A 23,761-nucleotide genomic window follows, 5' to 3' on the forward strand; every position below is an offset into this window, starting at 1 on the left:
GTAGGAGTGCCAAATATGGCTTTCAATTCTAGGGCTGTCATGTCATCCCTGCTAGCCTTGGCAGCCGCATGCAAGTCACACGATATAGCTAAGCGAGGCCAGACGCTTCTGGACCACCAGAGCCTCATGCAGATCCGAGAGCTACTGACGCTTGCGGAGCGCCACCATAGGGCCTCCCTTCGACACATACAAGCCACAATGCACAACTCTGATTCCTACGATTTTGTTCTCGCAAACGCGGCACTCATGGTATTGTACGCCTCTGCCAGCCACTCCATCCGAGTCCATCTTGCGGCCGGCGCAAAACAGTGTGGGCAGCAGTTGCCCGATGAGCTACTGCCGCAACATTCCCAGTGGATCTCCTTTACACGCGCAGCCCATATAGCGTCCACTGCAGTTCTTAACGACATCGTCGATGCTGCAGATAAAGTCCAAAGTGCCATTCCTAGCCCGGCTATAGATACAGGATCGAATTCACCGATTCCGGTCCTCTGTGGTACGGGTGTCTTGTCACCGCAGGACGGACCATCTGAGAATACGAAGCGTCTATTTCTCCCTCTAGTCGCATCTACATATACTCGAGCCTTCGAGAGCCTGCGCCGGAGAGCTGAATTTACGGCGGCCCGTTTAAAGAGGTCGGAGCTTTCTCCTTGCAACACCCTACAGCTCGACGCATCCTTGGAAACTTTGTCCGTGCTAGAAAACTGTGCATCCCTGGCTCTGTCGACGAGAGAAGGCAACGAAAGCGTTCAGGTCCCCAGAAACCATGCTCTATCCTCTGATAGATCCCACAGAGTCTCACCATGGGTAGCAAGTTACATGATCAGTGTGACATCCATGGAGTCGCCACGGGTGCTACGACGGATCATTATGTCATTCCTGAACAAAGCACCGGCGGAGTATCTCAGCCTTGTCCGGTCAGTGCTCGACTCTCCCGACGTGGAGGCAGGAGTCGAGAATGGGCTGATACAGGATTCACCCGGAGCTGAGGCACCGTCACTCAACGCGGCGCATCTACTAGCCATGGATATCTTTGCTCATTGGCTGGTCCTTGTCATGTTATTGGATGGTGTGTGGTGGATTGGTGATATTGGACAGTGGGAACTAAGTCAGGTTCTGTCCTTGACGAAGACCCAGAATGTGCTTGGCTGGTCAGTAGATACTCGCGAAACGTGGTGGCCCGAGAGCATGTACTTGGTTAAGCGGGAGCTCAACTCCAATGTCCTGCAGTGAGAGATCATCGATCACACCCTGTGTGAGGGTACTTGCTCTAGCCTGTATTGGTTTTATATCCCCCCTCCATCTAGGATATTAACCTGACTTGGTTTATGCCTTGAAAGGGTTGTTTTTCTTGTGATGGTGAAACCCTCAGTTTACACGGCAATACATGCTCGGAAGTTCCGGATATCAATTCTAGTGCCGGACCCACGTCTGAGGAACTATAATGATATTTCCAGGCCTGGAGTCAAGAACTCGGAATATCCGTCGACCCACACGGTGGATTACTTCTTAACTGCCGACTTCCCAGGCAACGTTCCCCCCTCACTCTCATCGGCCTCCCTTGACTGATCATTCAATCTCACATCATGAGAATTGCTTTGTTGCATCTGTTGACGATCGCCGCAGTGGCTTCATCCGCCAGCCTCCGGATCAAAACCACTAGCGGTACAGTTCAGGGCACGGTCAACAGTACATACCCTCACGTTCGTCAATTCTGGGGGATTCCCTTTGCGCAATCTCCGGTTGGGAATCTTCGCTGGCTTCCTCCTCACTCTCTCCCCGATAATGCTACATTAAATTATATCAACGCAACCGCGCCGCCTCCTGCTTGTCCACAAAGCACTAGTGCCTCGAATGTATTCGCTAAATATGAACCCGAAATCATGATCGTAGGAGGCACCAGTGAAGACTGCTTGACTCTGAGTATCTGGGCTCCGAACAACGGCAAGGACCTGTCGGACTTGCCGGTCATTATTTGGCTGTTTGGTGGTGAGTGGAGGATTGGTGGAACCGATGTACCTGCGTGGAATCCATCGTCCTGGGTAGAGCGCTCTCAGGAACATATCGTGGTTGCCGTGCAGTATCGCGTGAATGTGTTCGGATTCCCTGCTTCCAGAGCGCTCCAGGATCAAAACTTGGGGATACTCGATCAGCGCGCAGGGGTCGAGTGGGTCCAAAAGAACATCGCTCAATTCGGAGGAAACCCCGAGCGAATGATTCTTTGGGGTGAAAGTGCAGGCGCAGGCAGTGCCGATATCCTGAACTTCGCTTATCCCGACGAACCGATCGTGCAGGGCTTTGCAGCCGACTCCGGCTCGGTTTTTCTCACGCTCAACACTCGCTCGACAGACGCCGCGGGCACGAACTTCTCGACGGTGGCTTCGTACTTCGACTGCTCAGGGTCCGCTCAGCACGAGCTAGATTGCTTGCGCCAAGTCCCAGCATCGGAGATCACGGCTTATCTGGCCACTTCGAACGGCTCCAGTTTGACATTCGCCCCGTTTATCGATAACGAAGTCGTCTTCGGCAACTATACCGAGCGCTACCTGCAGAACCGCCTCTCGAATAAGCCTGTTCTCTTCGGCTCAAATCTGGACGAGGGTACGCTCTGGTATAATGCTTCTAACACTGCCGCAGCCCAGGACATGACGCTGTCCTATTTCCAATGCCCTGTCCCCTATTCTGTCGCTCATCGACAATCGCTCGGCCTAACGACGTACCGGTACCAGTATCGGGGCAATTTCACCAACATCTCGCCCGAGGTGGGGCTAGGTGCCTATCATACCTCCGAACTCCCTCTTATTTTTGGTACGTCTGGTATATACGGTCCTGACAGCCACTTTGAGAAGGCTGTCAGTGTTAAAATGCAGGATTTGTGGGTCGCGTTTGCCAAGGACCCCGAGGATGGACTTGTACATCAAGGGTGGCCAAAGGCGGCGAGTACGGATGGGAAAGTTATGATATTGGCGGACAGTGATAGTCACACTGTCTCTACTGTAATGGCTGATAGAGCCATCGATGATGCTTGCCATGGCTACTATTCATCGTACTAGGTGTAACATTCTTGGATATCAATTTCAATAGAGTGAGTGTAGAAAGAGAGCACCGGAAAATATGTATATTAGAAGATCATCGTTCATGCTTGACTGAATAACTTCCAAGTTGCACGGTTGTGATGTCCTATTAATCCTACTTCTACTATGCATCGTCAGAGTGCTCAAGTTCCATCCACTCTTCAGAATCTCCTATTCATCTCAGCATTTCCACTATCTGATAGCTAGACCACCTGAGCCCTTACTCAGCCGGGCCCTCCTAACTCAATTGGAAATGGCTGTTGAAAGTTGAGATTATCCCCCCTGCGAAGATGAGATGGTATGAAAAATGTGTTGAAGTATTCTCATCGGGCAGAAATTTCATGATAAAACCATAAATAACTCAAAATCATATCTCCAGTCTGGGACGATGCAATTTCTGGGCTAAGAGTCGGGTCGTATTACTAATACGCTCCAGCTGCGGTGCCCAAGACAATAACAACCAATAGGAGAACGTCATATACGCCGGGGGCCTGAGTAAGGCTCAAGACGATGGCTGTGCTGTGCGTATATGGAATTCCCATGTATAGAACCTCCCACTTGGCACGCTTACGCGTAGGGGACGAGTCGGGCCGTAGAGTGCTATTTGGAATACATGCCGGCTGTTGAGCTTGGTGATGATGTACCAACACAAAAAGATCCAGATATCTATATATATATAAGGCCCTAGCTGCCCTCCGCTCTTGATGATTTAGTATACACTGGTTAAGCAATACCTTCTGTATACCCTGCTATTTACACATCATACCGACTTGTTCTATCCAACTCTAACATCCATCATGGTTTCTACGTCTGCCCTGCGCTCTGTTGCCGCGGTGATGATCGCCCTTGCCATTCCAGCAAGCGCAGCACCCCAGCCGGTCAGCAAGCGCTCAACGTCTGAACTCAGCTTGACAGCTCAATTGCGACTTGCAGATACGTAAGTTTCAAAGCATGAACCCAGTGACGCAAAACAAATGACCTAATTGTCTAGTGCCATTGAACGTTACCAACTCCTCCCGAAAGATGAAGACTTTGTCTTCAATTTCACGGCAAGCGAGGTTCCGGTTGCCACTAGCCAGATTTTTCCTGCCCTTGTTGGCACTGGGGCTTCCTTCAGTATCGGGGAATTGCCAGGTATTTTCAGCGAGCACTGCCCTGGTTCTGAAGTTGCACTAATCCATGACCATAGCATGCAGCATGAGCTTCCTCCATCTTCACCCTCGTGCCACGGAGCTCTTTGCCCTTACATCAGGGCGTGTACTGTCTGAAATGGTGCCTGAGGCGGGCGTCCTGGACTCTGAAGGCAAGCAGCGAGTCATCCGCGTGGAGCTTGGCCCTGGCATGGTGACCATCTATCCGGCCGGTTCGTTTCACACGCAGGTGAACCCGGACTGTGAACCTGCCAATTTCGCGGTAGCCTTCAACTTAGATGAGTTTGCTGTGGGTCTGGTCGCTGCAGAGACATTTTCCCTCAGCGACGACGTGATTGCTGCCACCTTTGGGCAGAGCATTGCCGGTGAGGATATCGAGACTGTTAGAAACGCTATTCCAACGACGATGGCCATCAAGGTGGAAGAGTGTTTGAAAAAGTGTGGTAAGCAGAAGCGTCAAGCTTGATCAACTCAGCGTGGGTACCTCGCGAGATGCGACTTTGACAGGAGATCGATGATTAGGCTGCACTGAGATTGTCAGAAGGGGTTGTCTTATTGCATAGAATAGTATTTCATGTTTCACATAACTGCATGTACGGATTAGGAACAATACATGGTGAAGGTTGGTATTGAGGGCCATGATTCACCATAATATCTGGCTACAAAGCTGAATATTCTAATTCAAATAGAGGAGTTATACTAGGAGTACTTCTAGCACAAAAGCTGGTCCTTGTTTGCGGATGTCCATGTTCACTCCGGTAAGCCCTTAATGACCATCTAGGTCGTCCATGGCTGCGTTGGAAACAACCAGGGACATGTTGTGACGCAGCCAGTAGCTTCAAAACATGGTGCTTACGGCACAGGAAAGGGCCTGGGTGCAAAAGCCAACACAGACCTCATTGATAAGCGAAATCCAGGCAAGATAGTTACGCAACGACTTCACTCAGTCAGCCGCCAGAGTCATACACCAACGTGCCCTGGAATCTCGCCTCAACAGTGAGCCATATATACCAAGTCTATCCGCAATTAGTGTTCTATAGACACTCGAGTGTAACCACCATGCTGGTCAACACCCAATATGAAGGTTTTTGGCCGAGCAGGCAGCGGATAAATAGCCTCATCGCGAGGACACTCATTGCCTTCCGATTGCTCTTGACCACTCCTCCATCCCACTCTCGGAAGTCGCCAGAATAGCACTTTCCTGCGCGACAACGAAAGCGAATCCCATCCCAGAATACGGCAACCTCTGGCGAGTCCTCATGACCACAGTCGAGCGATTCCTAGAACGAAGCGATCGACTCGTGGATTTCACCGTGGCACTATAGCAACTTCCCAATTACGGTGGGGAGATGTAGGAACTTCGCGGGATCGCGACGCATTTGACTGAGTTTACTTTCAACCGTGGGTTATTCATTCAATGCTAGATGGCTAAACAGTCTCTAAACCGCAACAGACGCTGATCACTCCTTCAATGCCACGACGCGCGACCAAGAGCGGCGCGGCTTCTCCAACGCGAGCACCTTCACAACTAAGCTCTACCTGAGGATTCCTCGGCCAAATAAATTCGGATATTTCATTGGCTTTGGGTCACAGGTGCTGAGGAAGACGCAAGATTCGGCTCCATGCGAGAAATTCCATCACCCGCGCATTGAAGGCTATATCGAAGAGGCGGAAGAAGACTGGTGGTACAATAAGCTGTGCGATGAGGAGCTGGAGGTGATGGATATCAGGACGCTGAATGGGTTTGTGCCTGCTGCGGCGGTGTGGATCGAGTACTGTGGCAAGGAAATACATGACAAAGGGGGTTACATTGATCAGGAGATTCCTGCCTGGGATAAATGGACTGGACCTGCAGGCTGGTCAAAGGAGCCATGGGCATTCTGGAAGGAGCGGTTCGAATGGATCTCCACCGTGACGGCGTTGGATCGACAGACGAGGAAGATCGCGACGAAGCCGGTGGAACAGATGACCAGCATTGAACGGGGAGAGGATGGAATAATCTAATGCCGATTAATCCATGCATCCATATCAAGGCAAAGCAGAAGAGTGACCATTTCTGATTTATACGAGGATATGTCAACCGGTTGGGGAGACACCGTATCAACGTTAGTGTGGGCTAAACATCCTCGAATTCTCCGTAGATTTCCCTTTGAAGACTAAGGTTGTTTCTAGCTAATGTCATCCAGGTACGAATTCACGTAAAACCTGATCGTTGCGCGGTATGTCAATACCCTCGCCGATGGGGGATGCACCTGCTACCCAGAGTATACTATAGTAAGCAGCCTGTCCGGTAAGACCGCCTCGGTCAAGGCTTGAAAAGATGGATTAAGATATCTAGATGCCTCCATGATATTACTAACCTTCGATAGTCAATGACATCATCCGAGCCCGAAATGCTGGAAGCCCAAAGCTGGTACGGTTCATGCTCCGATCCCCAACGCTATGATCACCAATGAACAAGGTCTAGGGATAATAGGCTATGCCACAGTATATGCCAGAGTATTCCATATATGCCCACAGACTGGGGAGCATAGCTGCAACTGGTGTCGAGCGATATCCTATGCCGGGTTCGATGCCACGAGACACAGTTCAGCTCCAATGCCAATGACATCACGACATGGGAAATGTGCGGAAGTATGACATTAGACTTCTCTGGGCCTCCAATTGAACACCACTATTGTGCATCACGATTCAGAGCTTATATGGCCATTGTCCGCAACTGTTTCGTGGACCAAACTAAGCATGGATTGTTGACCGCATCAAGCAATCCTCAGTGCCATACTTACCGAAAGCATCGATTTGCATGAGGGTGCTGAGGAAGCTAAAAAGTCCATTGTATACCCTGCAGTTGTCGATTCAGTCATAGGCCGAAAGGTATATTCTTCACTGTGCATCGTAACCTTGTAGTTCACCATATAATAGCAGGATCATGCAGGCTAATAGAGCGCCAAGGCAGTTCGTTCTGTGCTTTGACGGCACGGGAAACAAATTCTCCGGCAATGAATCTGACAGCAATGTGCTCAAGATCTTCAGAGTAAGTTTCGTGCGACGGAGGCTAGGATTATATTGACCTGGGGTAGATGCTTGATCGCAGTGGCGGGGATCAGTTCCACTATTATCAGCCCGGAATTGGGACATATGTGACTTCGACCTCGCTGTCAAATACCGGTCGTATCCACAAAATCCGGTCTGCCTATCTCAAAGCCAAAGACGCCGCCATAGGCTCCACCTTGGCGGAACATGTCATGGGAGGCTACAAGTTCCTCATGAGATACTACAGGCCGGGCGACGATATCTATTTTTTCGGGTTTAGTCGTGGGGCATATGTCGCACGCTTTCTAGCGGAAATGTTGGATGAGATCGGCCTTCTCGAGCCAGGTAACGAAGAACTCCTCCGGTTCGCTTGGAAGACATTTGCCAAATGGCAACAACGCCGACACAACGCAGAAGAAAAGGACAATTTATCCAGATACATGGAGGCGTTTCGAGAAACCTTTAGCCAGCCTGTGTCCCAGATTCGCTTCTTGGGACTTTTTGATACGGTCAACAGCGTGCCCCGCTTTGAGAATGCATGGATGCAGCGCAGCAAGTTCCCCTATACTGCTCGCACCAAAGCCAAGGTGATTCGACATGCTGTCAGTATTGACGAGCGCCGGGCGAAGTTCCGGCAGGACCTGATCGGAGAAGTAAGACCGCCCTGTCCGACGGGCCCGACCTCTCGACGACAACAGGTGCGAGATCACCTTGCACGCCATCACTTATATCTCCCACACGGCCCAGTCCACCACCACCGTCACCATGATAAAGGGCAGCAAAAGGGAACCATGGGGGCTCATGGTGCTCAGAATGCCGAAAAGGCTGCAAATGGTGGAAGGAAACATACAGTGTATCGGCCGCCGGCACGTCGTCTTCGAGATGATCACTCAGCGCAGTCTGTAGCGAGCGCTGCAGCTAGCTGTTCGTCACTGTCGCTTGAAGCCGAAGAGGATGAAGAGCAGGATATTGAAGAGGTGTGGTTCCCCGGATGCCACGCGGACATCGGAGGAGGGTGGAAATTGGAGGATGGCGAGACGTATGCTTTAAGTCACGCCCCACTCGTTTGGATGGTAGAAAAGGCCCACGAGGCGGGTGTGAAGTTTAGCGTCAAGAAGAGGAAGGACTTTAACTGCTGGCATGATCCAGGGTGTAAGGCCCAGGGCCGAGAGCAGGACAGGGTTTCCCCAGAGAATCACATGAGCAACCCAGCCCCGATTGTGATTGCACCGGACGACACAGATGAAAAGCCGGATCTTTCTCACTTCGAACATGTTCTGCGCAGATCAAGTACGGACGGAAAGCTTCATGATTGCCTTCAATTTCGTAAAGGGCTCCCATGGACCTCGGTCCTATCCTGGAAAGTGATGGAGTATATGCCTTTCCGTCGCATGGACTTACAAGACGATGGTTCCTGGAAGCCCATTCGCTGGCCCCTTCCTCGCGGTGAAGTGCGTGACATCCCTAATGATGCAAAGATCCACGTGTCAGCAATCAATCGTCTAAAGTTCAACCCAGAATATCGACCAGGGAATTTAATTATTGGTGGCGGCGGCAGAGGTGTGAAGATCGCGCCCAAGGAGTGTGGGATTGAGGATTGGGAGGTGGCCGCACACCACGGCTGTCCTATACAGGAGACATATCTTCGCAAGCAAATATCCCACATTGCTGCTGCTTGATCAGTGTATGATGAAGTGCGTAATGTCGAGCAGGATGGTCAAAAGGACGGGCCACAGTTTGCGCATTGAACGCATTGAACAGGTACCTTTATGCTTACTGGGATGGATATTATTCAAAATCTTCGAGACTTCACGCTTCAATGATGCAAAATTCCATATATTGTGCATGGTGTCATAGGAGTTAGTCTCTCGGTCACTCCTGAACTATACCACTTTTTGAACAATGGCGAGGTATAAAGATAACAAGCCACTCCCTCATATCAATGCCGACTTGCAAAGCGGATTCTTCTTCACAGGCTCCGCTATTTGAAAGATCTTGCGCAGGAAAGCTTATTAACCAAATGTATCCCATAGTCAGATATCCAACAATCCAAACGCAGTTTTACAAAGAAACTGCATATCCCCGAGATATATAAAGCTCATATCGACCAGAACCCCTCTCATGGATAGTCCCACTAAGCAGGGAGCCTCATTGGCTTTTGGCCTTAAGCTGAAAGATCCGTGTATAGTTCAATCGATCAATTAAACATACACCAGGCAAACTGTCATCTCATAATATTGACCAAAAGCTCAGTACACCACAGGCGGCCGTTACACATTACTGGATCCTATAGAGTTAGAGTCCATCTGTCATTTCCACCTCTATTCGTCTAATATAACCGGTTAGTAGGACTGCGAAGCTAGCTTTGCTGTGATGCTATCTAAAATCTCATCTGTGTCCTTGACTGAGTCTTTCTATTTACGCTGGATTGCGGAATGCCTTTCTGGTCCGCGAACTCGAAATGATGCCTTGAAATGTCTTGGCTGTGCCAGGAAGCCAAAATGGCGCAGTCTTGAAGAATCGGCTGGACTATCGTTATTATTTCCATTATCAATAACAGCCGGGTGGTCCATAAGATCATTTCTAAACGAGCTGGTACCACGCATGAAAGACCCTACTTCCCAATCGCGGGAGGGCTTGTCAGTCGTAATAAGAGACTGTTCTTTCAAAAGACGGATGACTGGAGGGAGGGTCATCGCCTGCTCCACAAGTTAATTATGGGTTCAGATTCGAGGAACCACGGACATCTGGCTGAGGCTGCGAGTCTGAGGTTGCTTCACGCCTACATGGATGAGCTCAAGGCATGGCATACACACCACTATCGCTATGCGGTAGCCATCAAGTACAATATTGTTACCAACACGCCCGTACAACGGACGACCGCCGAGCTTGAGGATTTGCGACAAGTTACTTCCACCTTTCTAACTTCATTCAATAGCAGCTTCGTTGAGTTTATCCCTTAGCTAAGCCGCCTTCCCAAAAAGCCCCAATTCTGGCGCTCGCATTGGGAAGAAATGGGTACATTCCATTACAATGTCTTCAAGCACTGGTGGGCCGGTATGAAACCGTTAGCAGATCCCAGCGCCGAGCCATCATTTGTCCGCGACGCCGTTCTTAAAACTTACTCCGGTACGGAAGAACAAGCAATGTATCTTACATTGTTGGCTATCATTGCCGGAGCAGACAATCCGCGCATGGCAATGAATACATAGACCATGGCCTGCCTTGCATATCCCGCGGTTATGCAGCAGGCTCGTGAGGAGCTTGACCGTGTGAGCGGATCTGACGCCCGTCGCCTGCCAAATCTAGACGATCTGCCTAGGCTGCCTTACATGTGCGCTGTGGTTAAGGAGGTTTGAGATGGAGACCTATTGTGTCTCTTGCCCGGCAGCGTGTCCTCGTTGACGACCTAGAGTTTGAGGGATATAGATTCCCTGCAGGTACCGAGTTTCTCATCAATTCAATACCCGTCTGTAGCAACTGTTATGAGAGACCGACCGAGTTCTGGCCGGAGCGCTGGTTGGAAAACGACGTGAGTGGAGGTGGTATTGAACAGGGTCTCTGGCAGCTTGCCTTAAGCGGAGAAAAAAGTTCCTGCGTCGGCTACAAATTGGCCCAGAAGGAATTGTTCGGGGCTTTGTCGCGCTTGCTGTACTGCTTCGATTATTGCCTAGCTGGTGCGATTGACGACGAGAAATTAGGTCATTTTGGCTCAGGCGAACCTTTTCCCGTCAAGGTTACCATAAGGTCGCCAGGGGACGAATGCTTGTTCGTCGAGAAGTGAGAAAGGGAGATGAGAATCCTATCGTGTGACGTGCGATACTGGTTGATCAAGGAAACAAGGGTTCGGTAGCAGTCATTTTCGAGAGCAGATGTATAGTCACTGGCGTATTCAATCCAGTAACCGCACTTTCCTATCTTGGCACCACAATTTATACCCATGTTTCATAGCTCCCTGTGCAATCAGCTTATCCATACTCGAATACCCTAAGCTGAAACCAAATATCGGCCGATAGTGTCGTGTGGGCAGGGAAAACGTTCCATTGTAAAAAGTCTCCGCGAAAGGCTCCGAACGGGTAACTTGGTGGCCATGGCACTTGATAGACATAAATACGAGCAACAAAGCCCCGTCACTATCTTTTGTCCTAACCATCTTTTATATTGGTAGTTTACAGTTACGTCTTATCACTTTCCTTTTCTTATACTGGCTGTTGACTTCACTATCATCTTTGCACAATGCGGATTAGTGACATAAAGTCGTCGGACTGGGACACCACCGCGTCCGAGTATTCCAAAGTCCCCCTCGAAGGGCCACTGTTGATTCCCTGTAAGCGCATGATTGACGCCTTGCAGAATGCCCTTAGCTTTTCATCGGCCACAACAATCTTAGACATTGGATGTGGCCCCGGCACCGCCATCAGTTTGCTGATCGAAGACTACGGCCACCATATTCCACCAGGAACTCGACTGGTCGCGACGGACTACTCTGCAGGCATGGTGGCAGAGACCAGAGCCAGGAGGGACTCGAAGATAAGAGCTGGGGGCGACAATGCAAATTGCTGGGATCGACTCGACACGCTGGTGGTGGATGCACAGGATCTGTCTCCATTTCCCTCGAATAGCGTCTCGCATATCATGGGGAGCCTTGTATACTTCATGCTCCCAGACCCAATGAAGGGACTGATAGAGGCTCATCGGGTACTACAAGCCGGTGGCGTCTTTGCATGTACAAGTTGGGCAAAGGTCGAGTGGATGGAACTCCTGGTTCAAGCGGCGCAAAAGGTGCGACCTGTCGTGAAGGATAATAATGTAAGACTTTTCAAATTCTTCTGTTCTTGTTGCACCAACTATCTAACATTCTGTTCGAAGTCAACCCAGCCAAGAGAGACTAGTTTGATCCCCACGCATTGGAAAGATGCTGCTGGAGTGAGGGAAGAGCTAGAAGCTGCTGGTTTCCGCGACGTGCACACCGAATACGTCGAGTTCAACTGGGCTGTTGAAGACAATAGCAGATTTGCCGAGATGATGTGCACAAGTTCCAACCCCGGTAGCAAGATGGTCTTGGGTGATCTTATTGCTGAAGAGCAATATCATGTTCGTAAAGAGTATGCGAAAATTCTGGAGGAGAATAGGAATGTGTGCAAAGGTGTCGCGGTCCTGGGCGTTGGCAGGAAATAGTCGAGGGGCGCCTTCTTGCGCTAGCTCCCCTAGATGCTTCAAATTGCTTCTTAGTAACATTTTTTGAGAAATGCAATATTCTTTACTGAGTTAGGGTCCTACATTTCGTGCATGCATCAATCCCATTAGGCAGATTCGAGGTGTAAACATGTACTAGACAGATGCAATCTCCTCGTAGAAGAAGATATACGATGCCAATCCTTTCCCAGTCCCTGTTTCTTGAGGTGCTCACCATGCAAGGGGAAGTAAATGTCGATCTCAGCAAGGAATCTCTCCTCCCGCATCCCTACCTTCCCTTCTCTAATTCGCTTCGTCCTTTCCAGATCGCCTAGGTCACTTCTTCGTTCTATCTCCTCGATGATTCCTTTCCATCCTGGCGACATCTGAACCAAGGAGTCATGCTTCTGTCACCAGAGAAGGCGGTGCGTCCCCCAGGAAGCAGGATAACCTGCATCTTCGACAAATGGGACAGAAGCTAGCTCTCAAGGTAAGAACAACAGTCATTGACCTCACAAATACAATAGCGTCAGAGAACTTATATCGCACTTTATCAGCGAACCTTCGACATTCTCTCGATCTTTGGTTTCAGCTGTACTCTTCTGGGTACGTGGAAAGGACTTGCGCTCTGGGGGAAAGCACATCGGGAGGTACTTTAATAATGGGGTAACTATGTCTATCACTGGAATTATAATGCACACAGAAATTAGAACCATGTGTATAATAGCCAGATTCCCCTGTGTGTTCTGGCTTCTGATCAAGATCCATTGGGGAAATCGGGTAACCCCCTCTGAAACCTCTATGGCTTCAACCGCTATCACTACAGCTGTGTGCCATGGCAATCTAGTCTACAATGAGAGTCAATGAGGAAAGCTCCACATGGGCCAACCAATGCAAGTGTACGACGAGTTGATTATATGCGTGGCTGTACTAGTTGGTTGGGTAGCAAGAAGGAGCGGCCTTTGTAGAACATACGATATCCGAGGCAATACGCGACTATCGGCTAGGAAAACCCGGAGATTCTCCATAACCATCCATAAGCGAAGGACGCAGCGTACAAACCCTACAGTTACCTTGAACTATTCCCTTAACGCGCGGCAGTGACGCAACCGAACGCTCAAGGTGATGATATTATGTTGACACGACCACGAAGTGAGTCACTTGCACCTCGCTTGTCCAACATTTCCACTTTGCCAAAACCACCATTTCCTAAGCAACCTCCAAATTATCCGAGCTCTCCAGTCTGAGCCAGAATGCCCGGTCCAGAGGTAATGCTTTCGGGGGGAAGAAGTAGGCGCTCCACGCTTCCTAAAAAGAAGGGATATCGCTTGTTGGATGCATCCAGAATATTCTATATCCCCGAGATCCTGGAAGCCATTCTGCTAAATCTGGACATGCATACATTGCTATTATCCGCTCGAGTCTGTTGCACGTGGAATAACCTCATCAAAAGCTCCCGCAAGATACAACAGGCACTGTTCTATATTCCTGTGAATATGGTAGCGCCAGGCCAGCCGCCAATCAAAAACCCACTCGTGGTCGAAAAAATATGGTTCGAGTTTATTCGCACACAACTCGACTCACGTCCTAGAATGGGTGCTTGGATGTGCGGCGGACACCGTGGAATTCCCCATATTTCATCAGAGAAGAGAGAGCAGGCATATATGCGGCCCGAGGCGAGCTGGCGTCGTATGCTTCTTCAACAGCCTCCAAATTCGATTGTCCGTTTCTGGAACCCCAAGGACCCTGATAGGCCCTATAGCCACCGTTCTGGAATGATCGATACCCACGCTAAGTGGATGCCAAACCGAGATTATATCCGCATGGAGAACCTTCAATATTGGGTGGACGCTGGGACTTTTTCACCAAGTCCCCTACCTTTCTTATGTTGGGTAGACCCATGGCTCATGAGAAAAGTCAGGAGCCGCAAGAAACTGGCCAGAAATACCCTTCTAACCCAATATGTGGCCCAGTTTGATCTCACGCTCAACACTGATTACCACTCTTTTGGGGCGGTTATACGTGGTCCCGATGATTGCAATCCGATAGAACATGTCTGGTTCCCTAAGTGGTGCAAGGAAAGGGACGTGACCTTGCTTGGGGGGGAGCCATTCTAACTTGGTGATTTTGTGCCCTACACTGTCCGTAGATTGTTCTGGCAAGCAATGCATGAAAGGGACTTTTGCAACAAAGTTCGATTGGCCGCACGGCAGTTTCTATAACATATACACAAGAATCGTTCCCAATAATTGTCTCTATGAACCTAGCCTTACTAAGGGCATTTCTCATGACGAGTCCGAGCCACGGGGCGACTGAACCTCCGCACAAGCTACCATCCAATATAGTATATCCCAGATGTGCCGGTCTTGGCCACTGTCCCACCTGAACGTTATCAAAGAGTACTATACTATGTTAGTAACGATTTGAGAATTACCAAACCAAGTAGGAGATTCCTCACTTTACTGTTTTCGTTCAAATAAACAAAATCCCACTGATACCCGTCGGTCAGCACGCCAAAAACAGTAATCTTGCACTTTTGCGCAGTACGTCGCGCTACTTGGACACTGGCTAACTTAATGTTAGAGATGCAGTTGTATGATCTACGTACACAGTGCAACAGCTAGAGATGCTTACCCATATACCCCAATAATTGGGGTAATCCCAAGGTTACGTGCCTCGCCTTCTTCGCTTCAACTATAACCAATTGATTGGTCTCTTTCCTGTGGGATGTATACCATACTGTATAGTCTGCGTCCCCGCGAAGTATGACCCTTTGCGATATAATAGAAGATAATGGGGTCTCAAACCCCAGGTGCATTGTGTGGGCTTGAGGGGGGGCGAGCCGCCGCCGTTCTTTGAGAACGCCTTGGAGGATCAGGTTGATCCTTGCCCTTGATAGGGCTTCGTTTTCAATACTGCCCTTCGTCGTACCACATAAATCATCGAGGTCCTTGGCTATACAGATAATCGATCAATATATTATACTACTCTAGTCAGGATAGCTTACCTAGCGTTTCGGGAACCGGCATGCCCAAGGATGGGAAGAGCAGGGGCACCGGTTCCCTGGGGATGCCGAAGTGCTTTTCTATGTCGTCCATAGTTAATTTGCTGTATGCCAAAGATATCTCATCTTTCTCATAATGAGCTAGGCTATCGTCCACCTCGTCCGTCAATTTGAAATATTCATGAAAACCCATCCCCTTTGGCAGGCCTTTTCGGGGCTCAATCACACACTTGACCTTCCGTACCACCTCCACTAATTTCCTCAATGGATTGATTTGTGGCATCTTTGTTAGATTGAATGGCAAGTGTAATGTGAGGGTAATATGAGGATTAAGTAAGGGTAATATGAGATTGGCTTTTGGCGGAGATAATATGTTAGCACGGTGTATGTTATTGTTTACTATTACTCTACGAGATGGCTTGTTGACTATCCTACAATATCTCAGTTTGGGAAAGAGCGATGAACATATCTATAGTACTATATGACTTCTGTACTAACAAAGTCCAGCATTTATGGTTGTATATGGAGCTCAACCTCGTGGCAATCGACGCCTGTCCCAACTACTCGAACATCTTCAGAAACCGTGAACTGTTTCTTGGTCCACACAGTGACACCTACCGATTACAAGTTCGAAGGATGGATGGGCTTGGGCCGTAAGTCTGTTCAAGACAATATAGTCTGACAAAAGTGTGAACCCAGACCCTGGGAAGAGACCGCTGTGGATATCAAGATCACCTACTCCGGTATCTGCGGATCTGATATACACACATTGCGAAGCGGATAAGTATGTCCTATTATCAACTCATATAGACCTGATATCTGACTATATAGGGTCCTACTTTATATCCTTGTTGCGTTGGCCATGAAAACGTTGGAATTGCTGTCCGAGTCGGTTCTAACGTTGAGAACGGTGTCAAAGTCGGTGACCGAGTGGGAGTTGTTGCTCAAAATGATTCTCGTCTGGGTCGCCAAAGGTCATAGTGGGGAGTGTTGTGCTGCCCTAGGGAGATACTCCCGAAGCTCCTTGGGCTCATGTATACTTCAAAGCACTGGATGGAGGGAAGTTCTATGGTGGATATGGCCTCTACCATCGTTCACCTTCCCACTTTGTGATCAAAATTCCTGAAGCCCTTCCTTCTGCGTCAGCGGCACCCATGCTCTGTGCTGGTATTACAACCTATTCCCTACTTCGTCATTATGGATGTGGCCCAGGGAAAAAGATTGGTATTATAGGTGTTGGCGGCCTAGGCCTCTATGCTATTATGTTTACCAAACCACCTGAAGCCGACAAAGTTATTGCTATCTCGCGCAAGGCAGACAAGAAAGGAGACCCTTTGGGGCTTGTTGCAGATGCCTGCATTGCTACTGATAAGAGTCCGAACTGAACCAACCGCCACCTATGGTCCCTGGATCTCATTATCCCCACAGTCTCATCATCTAAGGTGCATATCTCTCTCTGACGAATATGTTGGGGTACAGTTTCCTGATCAGTACAACGAGAACCTCTCACAGACTATCACTCTCTTCTGAAAACCGATGGTCGTTTTGTACAACTCGGCATTCCTGATAATGGATCTTTATCACTCCAGCCACGGCATTGAATGCCAAAATAGTCAAATTCAGTGATTCTCTAATGGGTGGCCCGTGAGGAAAATTTCAAGCCGTGCGTGCAGGAGGTCCCGATGAGGCAGGCGAATCAGGCCATCCAGGATATAGAGACTGGCAAAACCAGATACCGGTATGTTCTTAATGAGGATTTGGCAATTGGGATGTTTTGTTTGTCGACAATAGTTCAATGTGAGCAACACTGGTGGAGTGGCATTCAAGTCTTCATTGTGTGGTGCAATTGTACTGTTATAGCAGCAATGATCGAGATCCATAACGCAATGGATTCCTCATCGAACAATACCGAGAAGCTACCTTTAGGTGTTTAGAGAGGAATAATCCAGTGGCGAAGAAATAAGAATTTTGAAACACCTAAACACCGCCATATCACCGAAGGCTGAATAACTAAAAAGAGGTAAGAGAACCTAAAGAATAATCGATACGCCCCTTGATCTATATAAAATCATTGTAATCTATCCAATTTCCTCTCTAACCTGGCAATTTTCCGCTGCCTATGTCTTTCTCCACACGAAAGCCTGCCTCTATGCCCATGATAGTGCCCATGATCGTATCCATAATTGTTTCCATGATCGTTTCCGTGATTCTTGACCGCGTTACTAGCTAGATTCGCAGCAAACGCTCCAGCAATCGCACCTCCTATCGTGCCAAGTACGCCATGATCTGATTTCTTGCCGTCTTCGTGACCGACGAATGCGCCCTGGATTCAATGAGTTAGATGTCTTTTTTGGAAATGAGAGTACGGTCTAGGTGAGGGGGGAAACTATACCCCCGCGCCGCCGACAAGTGTTGACCCCAGCCCTTTTTCTCCCTCCTCACCCTTCGGTCCATATTCAGGGTTGGTGGGGTCACGCCACTCCGTTTGGTCTTGTTCATAGGTGTTTGGATCGGAAGGAAGATTGTGCTCATTCTGGTTAGAGAACTATCTTCTATCAGCCTCCTACGCTTTCCCGGTAGGAGTATTGTAGCTCTTGAGATGAATAACATACTTGGCCAAAAGCAGACCGTGAGTCTGGGCTCTGGATTTGAGTTTGAGGATGAGGAAACTGCCGGCTCTCCTGTTCCCCGATCAAGTTGAGGGGGACATTGTCACCGTAGTAATCGCGATTGGCCATGGTAATGGATGGATGGCTATGTAGATAGATGATGAAATATAGCAAAGGATAGAGTACTTCGAGTACAAGGTACAGAACGGCAAGCGATGCAGAGAAAAATGAATGCAGATGAATCCAGGTCCCAGGAGAGCGCCTCCAGCCTTTTTTATCCGGTCAGGGAGGGACCTGTCATCTTCTCAACGTCACTCACCTCAGCCTGCAGCAGGGCCCGGGCCTCCAGCAGTCATATCATTCTATATCGGTCAGCTCAGCCCACCAGTCTGGGGCGCAGGACTAGTCTGTGCGTACGGCCGTTGGGTGTATGATTATGTGGCAGGAAGTGGGGGACACATCAGGATCAGCCTACTATGCTGTGTGAATCCAACGCTCAATTTAGCGGGGCTGCGAATGTCTAGATTCGGCGATTTCTTTCCAGACAAGCTTCAGCTGGCGGCAGCACCGCCGCCCCATCTCATCTTATCCTGCGGTGAAATCAAAGGTGTTGGTCGAGGAACCCATTATCATTTGCGATGAGGTGCTCCATCCGCTAACCTAGCCAGGCAATGCAGTTATAGGCTATGCTGAAGAAAGATACGATCGACGTCGCTAAGCGATATAGAGACGTAGAACATTTATGAAAGGCTTGGCATATGGCACTTGGTTTGATTCTTTGCTTCTGTTATATTCTGAACAGACACAATTTGATAGTGATCGACATTCAGGTCAGCCGTACAAGCATGGGGGACAGTTTAGGCGCCTATATGCCGACCCTGTGACCGGGTCTATTGTAGGAGAAGGTTCTATTCTTATATTGATCCTCAAGTCTCATTAGCAATATAACTCGCTTCCTACATAGGCTTAAAATGGACACATCAACATTCATTCGCGCAGGTCGATCTGGTTCCCTGCAAAATACAGATATCTCCTCGCTCCCAGAACGCGAAGTTTCTTGCCGTATATGAGGAACAGAATGTTGCCAAGGAGTATGACGGTCAAGATCACAATGAATGTAATGTAAAAGCCCGTCAACCCAGAACTGGCGATCCACGGAGCCAGAGCAAACACAAAGACCGTGGAGATGAGGTTACGGATGAAGGTAACACCCACTAGAGAGCCCGCCACAATCTGTGCAAGTGAACCCGTGAGCGAAGCATAGAGACATGATTTGGATTGCAACTTACATCGGTGTAGGCATCAGTAAGATACGTTAGAGAGACGCTGCTGGGCGGTGTTGAGCCAAAGGAGGCCAGTCCGAGGCCTATAGCTGGAACTGGCCACGGAAGCCCTCTATCTAACCCGACTCCAAACATGATCAGCCCAGCAGGTACAAAAATTTTAAATGCCAAGGATAGCCAAAGGCGCATCTTAGGCTCATAAATCCCATTGTTTCGCCGCGCGAGGAGGACAATAAGCTTGTCACTTAAGGGCCCTGCGAGGAGAATCCCGAAGGACGTGCCTATAAATGAGGGAAGACCCATCAGGCCAATCTGCGCGGCAGTGAAATTATACGGCGGAATGGTCATCCACGATGAAAGCGTTGTGACGGTAACAGTCACCGCGGCTGTCATGGCTCCATACACAACAGCCATGAAGAATATGGCCGGAATTGTGAAAAGCATGACAAAGGGTTCGTAGCTATGGCGTGCGAAATTGGCCAGAGAGCTTGGTGAGATGGTCCACAGCGCAAGCCTCTGCAGATAGGTCTTCTTGCGAATAGAAGGGTCGATCCAGTATCCTATTTCAGGCTCCACTCGAATTTTGCTGTCTTCCTGTGGATTCTCTTCATCTTTCGTCACGTTTTCATGATGTTCAAAGTTTCCCTTTCTGTTTGGGGCTTTTTCTGGTGACATGGAGGGAGGAACCTGCTCAGTTGGGGTCGCAACGAACTTTGTTTCTTCATAGAGGAATAGAAAAGCGACGAATCCCGCACCAAATAAAATCACCATCCACCACCAGACCCAACGCCAGCCCTGAGAGTCCACGATGTACCCGCCGGCCAGTGGAGACAGGCTAGTCCCCACTGTCATAATCCAGACGTAGATACCATTCATCAATCCCCTCTGGTGGACGAAATAGATATCTGCTACAGTCATCTGAACCAGCACCTCTGCCAATGCCCCTACAACGCAGCTCAGGATGTTAACTAACATTAAGTCCGCGACGTTCATCATCCGTGCTGTCCATACGCTGATAGCACATTGGAACGCAGTACTGAAGACATACACCGGGCGTCGACCATATTTAAGGGCAAAGGGGATGATAATCACGCTTCCGATGCAGAGCGCCCCACATCCTGCTGCGTAGCTGTCATTCAGGATCTCGAAGCTAAAGCCGAGCTCAGCGTTGACAGGACCCCAAGTAACCGTTGCCACATCAATTCTGGGCGAGTTGTGAGACAGGATGAGACATATTGACCGTAGAGGATAGGACCTACAATGCAAAGACCATGATCACATAGTAGGAAACCAAGGAAAAGTTGAGATGCTTGCGCCATGTGGACCAATTCTGTTGTCTATCAGCAGGGTTTCCTCGCCCTCGCGGAAGCTCAAACGTACAAGCGGGTCGTTGGGGTCATGACTTGGTTTTGGTTGTAGAATAATGTTCGATCCCTGGTCAGACCCGAAAGCTCCTGTCATATGGAATATTTAGCATCAAGGCCATGAATGGAAAGTACAGTACTCCTATATACCTTCAATGCGAACAGTCCCAGGTGGCCACGCTGGGTCAATACCCCTGCTTTCAGATGTCATTGTGAATGTTTTAACTACTCCACCTGATGTTACAGTGAAGACCAGAGAGAGTTAATCTTTTTTGGAGCCCTGCTCATGGTGCCCTCGGGGTCTTATACTATTAGCTTTATAAAAACTCCGCGCACCGGCCTACACAACATTGCCGGCCATGGCAAACCATGGCATTGTGTTCTTTACACCACCGTTTACCCTCTGAGCAGGGAGAAGCTATACGATACGGCGATCACTAGAGTTCCCCATCATAAATGCGGGGGTGGAGCAGCGTCGGTAGAGCAGGAAGGGGTAGTTGGAGCGGCAGTCCAATAGCGTCAATTTCCGCGATATATTGTCCGTGCTGAAGTCCCGTGCGGGGAAACCTTAGCCGATAAAAGCTTCACCGACAAGGTATATACAGTCAATAGTCACGCGCAATAGACGTTAGTGGAGATGAAATCATATTCAGGCACACGCAGTGATACGAGCAAATGAACAATTGACTTATCAAAGACATAGCAGCAGTAGTCTTGATTGTTTGAGTGTTAGACCATGCTCTTTAAATTGCTCGCAACCGAAAAACTAAACTTACAGCCCTCGTATTAGTATAATCGGGTAGGTTTATGCCACCCATGGTGTGAGCAACCAACACTGGCAAGATTCTAGTTTCCCTGAGCTTCCATACCTAGCCAACCATATCATGGTGGCTGGTAATGGCACTTTCTTACCTTAAATGGTACGGCGCAATGCTGACGACAACAACCAATGACGGGAGGACAATCGCTTTGACTACATACTACGTTTGTGGTATGATCTGCCCGCCGAGGAGATGAGCTTGAGTTGCCATTGTTCGGTAGTTATATGACAGTCACGTAGTTCAACATTGCCGACAAATTCAGATTAGCCTAGGTTACCTGCTTGACAGTTTCACTATACTATGCTCGTTGCGCAGTATACCCGATATACATATATCTTGTCATCAGGAGTCACTCGCGATGAGAATAAACCGGTAGTCCGAAGGTCCATCACTCTTCCAGGCGCTGCATTAAAATAATCAAGTTTCGACATGGTTAAGAACCATAGGACTCGATGGCATTGAAGATACGTGCGCCGTCGACACTGTCCTCGTTTCGGCGCTCTAACGCATCATCGACTTTGTGTTCCGATGGATTGCCATAAGAATGAATGATGAATAAATTTGCACCTTCCGGGGTCACCTCCCTGCGGTGCAAGGCATCATTAACCTGACCATCAGAGGGAGGAGAACTGTAGGCGTTTATCTTAAATGAGTGTGCGCTTTCCGGGTTGACGTCGCGTTCAGCAGCGACCTGTTCTTATTAATTGCTGCTTATATTTCACATTTCTGGCTATTGAAGTTGTCCATACCTTTAGAGCGGGGGCAGCAGAAGTCATCCCTACGCCCATCAGAAGCGAAACGAGGGGCAAGAAGGTCTTCATTTTCGCTCGGGTCTCCCTGGTTAAGTACTTATAATTGACTGAAAAGATTTGGTTTGCTCCACTTGCAATATGGGGCACCTCAGGGCCGCAACTCGGGGGACTTATATAGCATTGAGAACAGCGTTGAATGTTCGAGCGGCTTATACTATTACGAATTTCTGGCCATTAGGTCGGATGCAAATGATCACCGAGCCCCGGACGCATACTGCAGTAACGTTACATTCGACCATGCCAGGGTATCTGATCCTTTGCCAATGCCAGAAGTATGAGTATCCTAGTGTGTTATTTGGTATTCTTGTTTGACCACAGAAAGCTCAACTGTAGAAGATTCCCTCTAGTCTCAGGTTTCTCTTCTCCCAGAACACGAGCGTTTCCCGTTCTCCATCATTTTATCTCGGGAATACTGCTTTTTCTGTGCCCAGGAACAACAGTCATGGCACCTCCAACATCAGCTGAACGCACCTCGGAGGATAGCTCTAGTCCTACCCAACCATTCCTCGAACAGCGGATTCCTTTCAGGGAAGAATTCCTGAGGCCGCCGAGAAGCAGCCTCAGCTGGTTCATCCACATTTTGGCCTTCTGTGTCTCTCTGACGCTCGGCCTGGTTGCACTTACAATGAAGCCAAGCGCCCTACAATGTACCCATCAACTGTCACCATATTGTATGCTCACACATCACACTTACCCTGCCCACTATACTCCCAAATAACACAGTCTAACGCAGCCTCAGCTCCTCTAATTGAAGAAGGGCTTATCAAGTATGAATCCAAAAATTTCGACAACGAATTCGACAAACCTTCGAACTATCGGGGACAGCCCAGCAAGCTTACCGAAGCGTCGTGGAAAGCGCTCTGGGAAAGTAAGCAACACCGCTCCTCCACATAGACGCGACACTAAGCCAATTAGCTCCTGCAATCGGGGTACCAAGAGAAAAGTTAGAGGTGCTCAATAAGTCCGGTCCGACAAGTTTGAACTGGTTTCACGCGCCTCCCAGTCCTGATCATGGGGCCAGGGATGAACTCGCTGCCTTGGTTGAGGTCTTCCACCAGTTGCACTGCATAGTAGCTCCACCTCTTGTCATTTACAGGTGAAATCAATCGATGATCTAATAATAGATAGAATACGCTCCGTTTGGAAGTCCATAAGGACAGCTACCATGACCATTTTGGTGAATGGCCAGATGGAAGTGGCCCTGGGAATGAGGCAATCAAAAAGACCCATATAGGTACTTCTACCATCATTGGCACATTCGAGCACCATCCGGCGTCGAATACTAACCCAATACCCAGATCACTGCATTGAACTCCTGCGCATTACCCTTATGTGCACCTCGGATGTGACACCTTTACTGTTTATAGATGACCCACATGCCTTTCAAGGACGAACTCCTGATTTCAATACTATGCACTCGTGTCGAAACTTTTGG

General features: G+C 49.0%; 8 protein-coding genes across 8 annotated transcripts; 6 read left to right on the top strand and 2 right to left on the bottom strand.

Moving 5' to 3' along the window:
* Positions 1–198: 198 nt before the first annotated feature.
* AO090023000016 (uncharacterized protein) lies at positions 199–3,053 on the top strand (the record flags this gene model as incomplete). The annotated part of the gene is made up of 3 exons (XM_023235380.1): positions 199–254; positions 786–1,229; positions 1,664–3,053. 3 exons carry the CDS (start codon positions 199–201, stop codon positions 3,051–3,053), a joined length of 1,890 nt encoding a protein of 629 aa, XP_023090406.1.
* Positions 3,054–3,871: 818 nt separating this feature from the next.
* On the top strand, positions 3,872–4,342 carry AO090023000017 (uncharacterized protein; the record flags this gene model as incomplete). Its single annotated transcript, XM_023235381.1, has 2 exons — positions 3,872–4,011; positions 4,066–4,342. The coding sequence occupies 2 exons, from the start codon at positions 3,872–3,874 to the stop codon at positions 4,340–4,342; spliced, it is 417 nt and encodes a 138-aa protein (XP_023090407.1).
* Positions 4,343–4,816: 474 nt separating this feature from the next.
* On the top strand, positions 4,817–6,204 carry AO090023000018 (uncharacterized protein; the record flags this gene model as incomplete). The annotated part of the gene is made up of 6 exons (XM_023235382.1): positions 4,817–4,847; positions 4,949–4,983; positions 5,007–5,221; positions 5,459–5,576; positions 5,819–5,967; positions 6,081–6,204. The coding sequence occupies 6 exons, from the start codon at positions 4,817–4,819 to the stop codon at positions 6,202–6,204; spliced, it is 672 nt and encodes a 223-aa protein (XP_023090408.1).
* A 950-nt stretch (positions 6,205–7,154) lies between these two features.
* On the top strand, positions 7,155–8,937 carry AO090023000019 (T6SS phospholipase effector Tle1-like catalytic domain-containing protein; the record flags this gene model as incomplete). The annotated part of the gene is made up of 2 exons (XM_001820559.1): positions 7,155–7,259; positions 7,306–8,937. 2 exons carry the CDS (start codon positions 7,155–7,157, stop codon positions 8,935–8,937), a joined length of 1,737 nt encoding a protein of 578 aa, XP_001820611.1.
* A 2,557-nt stretch (positions 8,938–11,494) lies between these two features.
* On the top strand, positions 11,495–12,436 carry AO090023000021 (class I SAM-dependent methyltransferase; the record flags this gene model as incomplete). The annotated part of the gene is made up of 2 exons (XM_001820560.3): positions 11,495–12,067; positions 12,128–12,436. 2 exons carry the CDS (start codon positions 11,495–11,497, stop codon positions 12,434–12,436), a joined length of 882 nt encoding a protein of 293 aa, XP_001820612.3.
* A 3,523-nt stretch (positions 12,437–15,959) lies between these two features.
* AO090023000022 (uncharacterized protein) lies at positions 15,960–17,038 on the top strand (the record flags this gene model as incomplete). The annotated part of the gene is given in 7 exon segments (XM_023235383.1): positions 15,960–15,990; positions 16,046–16,113; positions 16,126–16,180; positions 16,215–16,225; positions 16,269–16,401; positions 16,458–16,811; positions 16,929–17,038. The coding sequence occupies 7 exon segments, from the start codon at positions 15,960–15,962 to the stop codon at positions 17,036–17,038; spliced, it is 762 nt and encodes a 253-aa protein (XP_023090409.1).
* A 1,995-nt stretch (positions 17,039–19,033) lies between these two features.
* On the bottom strand, positions 19,034–20,904 carry AO090023000023 (uncharacterized protein; the record flags this gene model as incomplete). Its single annotated transcript, XM_001820562.1, has 5 exons — positions 19,034–19,279; positions 19,336–20,533; positions 20,589–20,659; positions 20,710–20,783; positions 20,844–20,904. 5 exons carry the CDS (start codon positions 20,902–20,904, stop codon positions 19,034–19,036), a joined length of 1,650 nt encoding a protein of 549 aa, XP_001820614.1.
* Positions 20,905–21,947: 1,043 nt separating this feature from the next.
* On the bottom strand, positions 21,948–22,335 carry AO090023000024 (uncharacterized protein; the record flags this gene model as incomplete). Its single annotated transcript, XM_001820563.1, has 2 exons — positions 21,948–22,205; positions 22,264–22,335. 2 exons carry the CDS (start codon positions 22,333–22,335, stop codon positions 21,948–21,950), a joined length of 330 nt encoding a protein of 109 aa, XP_001820615.1.
* Positions 22,336–23,761: the final 1,426 nt, after the last annotated feature.

This window comes from Aspergillus oryzae, chromosome 3 (assembly GCF_000184455.2).
Source record: "Aspergillus oryzae RIB40 DNA, chromosome 3".
Lineage (NCBI taxonomy): Eukaryota > Fungi > Ascomycota > Eurotiomycetes > Eurotiales > Aspergillaceae > Aspergillus > Aspergillus oryzae.